Source organism: Cryptomeria japonica, chromosome 5 (assembly GCF_030272615.1).
Source record: "Cryptomeria japonica chromosome 5, Sugi_1.0, whole genome shotgun sequence".
Lineage (NCBI taxonomy): Eukaryota > Viridiplantae > Streptophyta > Pinopsida > Cupressales > Cupressaceae > Cryptomeria > Cryptomeria japonica.
The window spans coordinates 869,612,001-869,618,630 of NC_081409.1; the positions used below are offsets into that span (position 1 = coordinate 869,612,001).

Here is a 6,630-nt window from a genome sequence, read left to right on the forward strand (position 1 = left end):
AGAAGATTTTATGTAGGATGTTCACAACAGCCTTGGATCTTCACAAGCCCTGAAACAGAGGATAAAAGGCGTTGCCCCTCACACAGATCTGAGCTTCCAATAAAGAACAAACCGCTGTAGAGATCACTTCTAATAAGCCAATTTTATGGAGAAAATTGCTCCTCAACCTCCATTTGCAGCAGCCCTAACCGTCTACGGTTGCACACATCTCTGCAACAAGAGGGTAATGGTAAATTACTTCTATGGCGCTGCAACTTTCGTCCTCTGTGAATCCTTGAAGGCACCTCTCCGCAATTGCATTTTGTTGGCCTGGACTTGAATCGAATCGATTCAACGCTTCCATACAAAAGTTCAACGAGATTTTGTTTTTATTCAAAGTACAATTAATCAGGTAATATTTCCCATCAGTGGTGTTCTCTGCAAGCATAAAATATAATGATTGATATATATCAAAGTGCACAAACTGAAAAAATATAAGAATTTTTTTTAAAATGAAGAAATAACTAATATTGAATCAATATATGATTTTTTTTTATAAAGTTCAAGAATTTGGTTACTCAAATAAAAAAAATTAGGTGAAAATGTGGATGACAAAAATGTGTAGAGAAAACCTTAAGGAGCTTGGTTTCAAAGATTGATAGTAGTTTAAATTATTAAAAATTTCAAAGATATCATTTCTATTAGATTAGATGAGTTGAGTAAAATATGAAGAATAATGAAGAAAGTTTAGAACAAAAGTGCTATTTTAAAGCTTATTATACTTATAAAAAATCAAGAATCATGATAAAAATGAATCTGGAGGTGTATCTAACAATTTTAGAAGAAGTAATAATTTCAAAAATATATATAATAATTTTATAGGAAGGGGAGGAAGAGTTAGGAATAATTGAAAAGTTAATATTTATAGAAGGAACGTCTATCACTTTCATTATAGGATTAAAAATTATAAATTGGCATGTTGAAGTAAACAAGTTGAATGGAAAAAATAATGCTCATAATATTATTGAAAGTAAATAAAATTTATTTATTTCTTGTTACAATACAAGCATGACTGAGAATAATTTATGATGCATTAATTGTAGATGTTCTTGTATGATATCTAATGAAAATTTGTTCTATCACTTTAGATGAGAAGTTTAATACTACAATGTTATTGTGAGATGATAACTCTCATGGAACGAAAGAAAAAGTTATAATATTACAATTATAACTAAAGTGGGTGAAACCATATTAACTAAATTGGGTGAAACCATATTAATGAAACGCTATGGATTGGAGACATGTTAAAACAAAATTATCAAGCATTTTTTTTGGGTACAGATGAGTGCATAATTAAAAACAACTAAAAAAATTTAAATTGTTGTGAAAGCCAATATGACAATTGAAGGGATGTTTCCTCTCTAATTCACTTCAGGAAACCATGCATCGAGGACTAGTGAAATTAGGAAAAAAGAATTTAACATAAAAATACAGGCATCTTAACTCTACTGATTTATATTTACTCAACAACAGAAGAATGGTTGAGGGATTGTCTTTCATGGAAAACATAAAAGAAGCGTGTGAAGAGTGTCTTGTTGAGAAATAATATAAGCTAGCTTTGAAATTGATAAATTCAAAGAATTCAACAACCTGTGAAATAATGCATACTGATTTGTGTGGTTTCAATGAAACATCTTATTTGAACAAATCAAAGTATGGGAACATGGGGATGGCAGGGGGTGTTACCTGGCCGTTGGAAAATCAGAACTTTCTTATGAAATCCTGCTCTGCAAATTTGAAATTCATAATAAGCTTTTTCTTGGTGTATAGTAGTTGGATACTTGTTAGATGATTAAATTTTGTCCAATATCTTAATGAATTAAATGGCAGGGCCATCCCTTGATGATTTAAAACCAGATCTGCTACATTATTACTCAATGGCATCCAGATGATTGTCATTTGTCTGTGTTGTTTTTGAAGTCAATGTATTTCCCTACCAGAAATATGCATAAATATATTCAGGCAAGATTACATCATCCAGTAAACAAACCTCTGATGGGCATAACATTCGCTTGGAATGAAAGTCCTCTGAACTCCGGAGAAGTCAACTCCACAGTCCTATTACTACATATTTACATTTCAAGAACTCAACATACATGATGGAGTCCATTATCTACTCATCATTCGAAATATAACATCCTCTACTTGAAAAGAAAACTAAGCACAAGGAAGAAACCACACAAATTAACTACTTAAAACAGAATATTATTTTGAAAGATCTTTCCCCAGGTAAGAGAAAGCCCATTCTTCTGAATTTTCTACTTCCAACTCTCATTTGCCATGAAGTTGAACAGAGGAGAGCTTGAGCTCCATTGCGGGAATTGAAGTTGAAGATAGTTGCTGTACTGTTCCCACCAAAGCATGAAGCTACTCTCCATTAAGAAAATCTCTGCAGAAATACTCTTGTCTCTGATCATACCCCAAATATAATTTTCAAACTCTCGGCTTTCTTGCAGTGAAGCATTCATGACTTGATGTTGACCTTGCACTTGCTGGAGACTTGTCAATGCTTGATAGGCTTCTTCTAAATGAGCCCAAAAACAGGAGTCCAGAGTTAAGGATGCAAACTTTGTACGATCCTTCTTATCTCTACCAGTACGAGTTTGTTCTTTTTCTTTCATCCATTTCTCCAGAACTATGTAATGGTGGGGTCTCACTGAAAGATAGCTTTTGCTATCCTTCCGTGTATGATAGTAGTATGCAATGTCCAAAGGCTCTACAAGTCTTCTATATGCAGTGCCAGCATTAATCCATTTATTTTGGCATCGGAAGTCGCTAGGCAATTCATGTTTCTCCTCCATCTCAACAATTTCTTGCCAAAATGTTTCCAACTTTTTTCTAGCCAAATTTACATGAACATCTGACTTTCCACCATGCTGTTTGAAAGAATCATAGCAGCCAGAACCCTTCGTACAACGTGCTTTGTACCATTCCACCTCTGCCATAGAACTTTGGCCTTTGCTCAATTTGTCATTGAGCTTTTCAATGTTCATATCTTGCTTATTTTTCATCTCTCCAGCTTTTCTGAGTGCAAGGGATGCATGATGGTTCTGCTTAAAAATAACAAACAATCAACCTCTTTGTCTAGACAAAGGAAACAACGTTATGAGGAAAAACTGCAGAGAACTCAGAAGCTACCACCGCTATTGAAATAAATGCCGAACAGGAACTAGTAGTAAATGCTGTTTAGTAAAGGTTGGGAGGATAGTCAAGTCTATAGCTAATAGTAGGTAGAAGCTGTTGATCTCTGTGTGGCATATACTGTAGGCAGAGTAATGCAAGAAAGATTGAAAATAAAATGGATGGAGAATTATTCAATTAAGTTCATAATCATTTATGTATTGATCAAAATGTGATACAATGTATATATTTATCAAATATGAAATGACTGATCAGTTCATCTTCTAATATATTTAGGAAATAGTACACCTAAGATTATGTACAATAGTATATACCCATCATTTTGATTTTTAGTTATTGAAAACAAGGCTCTTGATAAAAGTGTCTACGAGGTAGCTTAAAGATTAAGCCAAATCAATTCGGAATCACCGCTTCTAATCTAGGACAAAACATCTCAATAGAATCAGTCTTGAAGAAGGCAGACTCTGCCCTATACCAGCTCATGGTACATCATATCCTTTCTCTAGCTTGGTAATCTAAAACTCAACATGGAGTGACCTGGTAGAGAGACACTCATTTTTTACTTTTCATATTGCATATGCTTTTGCTTATTTCTCTAGCTTGAAACTTTGAATTTCAAGCGTTCAACTCCAAAAATATCTACTAAAAATGAAATTTATGAATAACCCAATTTCTCGATATGGTATCTATGTTTTGCACTTGCAGGGCATGAAGTATGCTACCATGATAAATACAATAGAAAGCAAAAAATACAACATTACCTGAGCTCCAACACCCATTGCTTCCAATTCCAGTGCTATTCCCATCTCGAAGGAGTCTGTGGCAAAATTTGCAATTGGCGTTGCATTTAGCAATTTTTTGTTGACATCTTCCAACATTTGGCCATAACCTGTGTGATCTGAAGCACATGTGTCTGCAAGTTGATCAGAAGGCATTCCTTGCACAGTGAAATGCAGCATCTTCAGGACAGCTTCAGAGTCATCAATACAAGCTGCTCCTTGCGTTGAACAAAACATATAAGTACCAAAGGGTCTATATGGGCTTCTTTGACCAGATTCTCCTGGATAATTATTTGCTATTGGAGATGTGCATTGTAGGACATTCTCAAGAAGAGTTTTGCAAGCCTCTGGTATAGAAAGATGTGATACAGCAACATAGTCAATGCCCATCATGCTCCCCCAATGAGGCACAATTGCATTCAAAGGCTCGGCAATTGATTCAAATGGTGCAAGGAGCATCCTAGGAACAATATCATACTTGGAAACAACATGACAAAATTTTCCCGTCCAATTCTCACGCCCAATTGCCTCCCCAAGAATAGCATTTCCCACCAAAGGAGAACCAAATGTAATGCAAAAATAAGACATGTTTCTTGCCTTCTTTTGCAGAAACCACAGAGTGGCCAGAGTCGCAATTGCACCCCCCATGGAATGGCCCACAAATATAATGGCCTGTGACTTTAAAGCTTGTATCTGATAGAACAAACAAATAAACGGCATTAATTATATTTACAGACTTAGATCTCTACCTAATGAAGTGAGACCGATGTGCGATCTGGTTGTTAACAATGCTAGATATTTGTTCACTGCATGCGATTAAGTGGAAAAGCTTGAACTTAAACATGATGTATACCCATTTCATATCTCTACGTCAACTGCAGGAATCAATCCTGCAATATAGCGACCACAATAAAGCAGCCCATAAATTTGAATGTTCTTCTGTAAACCCTCATTGACCAAACCAGAACAAAATTCACTAAGAATTAAGAGTACGGAACTTGGAATCTCCAAATATTGGAGGCACAACACCATGCTACTGAAATACAAGCTTTACGCAACAATATGGAGCTAATGAAGCATACAAACATTGTGGGCGCTTTTCACCAGGGTTTAGAACTTAGATATTCTGCATTATGATGCATGTCTCAACAGCCCAGTCACAAGAAAATTTGGCTCACTTCAATTGCAATAACATTTAAAAAGGGGAATTATTTTTCCTTATCTTTACCAACAAATACTTCTTGTTTAGGTGAAAGAAATTCTAAGTTAATAAATGTGCTAAATGCCCCTGTAAAACTACAAAACTTGCGATTGCACTAATTATTTGTATTGAAAGATCTTATTTGGTGGTCATAAGAGAATTGTATTTGGGGAATGCAATGACAGGAAACCAACATCACGGAGCAATTTTTCAAGGAAGAAAGGGCCTATTTACCTTGGCTTTGAAATCTGAACTTTCCAGAATACGCAGGAATCGGTTGAAAGCTCCCTTGTGAACAAGGGCAGGCTTATCATCAGTACCCTTGAGGCAGACAGAAAAGTTTTTCTCATTCTGGATACTGTATTCTCCATATCTACTATCTGTGACAGTGAAATCTTCTTTAGAAAATGATGGGAAGGTCACATATGCTACACGTTCATCTTCTTTCAGAGAAAATTCTACGCCATTTTTTGAAACTTTACAAATCTCCTCCCAAGCGTTGTGCAGGATCCCGGAGGAAGTAACCAAAGTTGCTAGTCCCCGACCAACACAGAACCTATAACAATAATTCTTCAAATTAGCACCAAGTAGGCATTATAAAAATCAGTTCTTATCTTGTTAAAACCCCTTAAAACTAAGAAAAGAAAATTCAAAATCTACTAGAAATAAATGCTTTCTGGTAAACCCCTCATGTATTTTCAAAAAGAATGTTTAGATTTCTAATGTCTTCTGAGAACCCAGTCACCATTCTAATTGTTTTCTACCAAAGTCGTCCCTAATCTCCGTTAAACCTAGTTTCCTGAGACCTATCAATCCTTTAACAGTCAATTAACAACAGAATCTCATCATACTTACCGTGGTTTGGTCTGCAAATCGAAATCCATTGTATGAAAACCACTGCTTGCTTGCTTCCTTTTCTCTTAATAGAAGTGGTATTCATAAAGAGAGAAGTTCTTGTTTTATAATGAGTATGGAAGAAGAAAAGTATCAAAGACCAGGCAAGGAGAAAGAAGAGGGATATGAGCAGCATCGAAGGATCAAGGTAGTCAGGCGGGAAGGTGGAGGGAAATGGTGATGACATTGTCTTGTCACTTGTTGGTCACAGAAGCGTCTGATATACAGATTTTTTTTTCTTGCGTGGATTCTCGACACTGTTGTGGAATTTTCTTTGAAGTCCACAGATTATAAATGAAGTTCTTGGAACCTACGCGGAAGCGGCTAATTGCTTGTGTCAAATCATAGCCTTTAATAATTTATTTGTCAGCACGGATGTAATTTATAGTAGTATATGCTCACTTTGCCATTAATTAACTATTATTCATTGACCAATGAAATATTTTTTTCCAAGCCAAATATTAAATACTTATTATCTATAAAATATAAAACTATAAATTTGTAGACTAAAATGTTTTTAAATTAGCTTATGCAACTTAGGGGAAAGCACATGGAAAGAGGGTGTTAACGATGGTG

At 35.3% G+C, this 6,630-nt stretch overlaps 1 protein-coding gene across 1 annotated transcript; it reads right to left on the reverse strand.

The window, feature by feature from the left end:
* Window positions 1-2,020: 2,020 nt before the first annotated feature.
* On the reverse strand, window positions 2,021-6,337 carry LOC131037859 (lipase-like PAD4). The gene is made up of 4 exons (XM_057970093.2): window positions 6,016-6,337; window positions 5,395-5,716; window positions 3,942-4,652; window positions 2,021-3,089 (listed from the first exon to the last, which is right to left on the reverse strand). The coding sequence occupies exons 1-4, from the start codon at window positions 6,042-6,044 to the stop codon at window positions 2,298-2,300; spliced, it is 1,854 nt and encodes a 617-aa protein (XP_057826076.2). The 5' UTR covers window positions 6,045-6,337; the 3' UTR covers window positions 2,021-2,297.
* Between the last annotated feature and the right edge of the window lie 293 nt (window positions 6,338-6,630).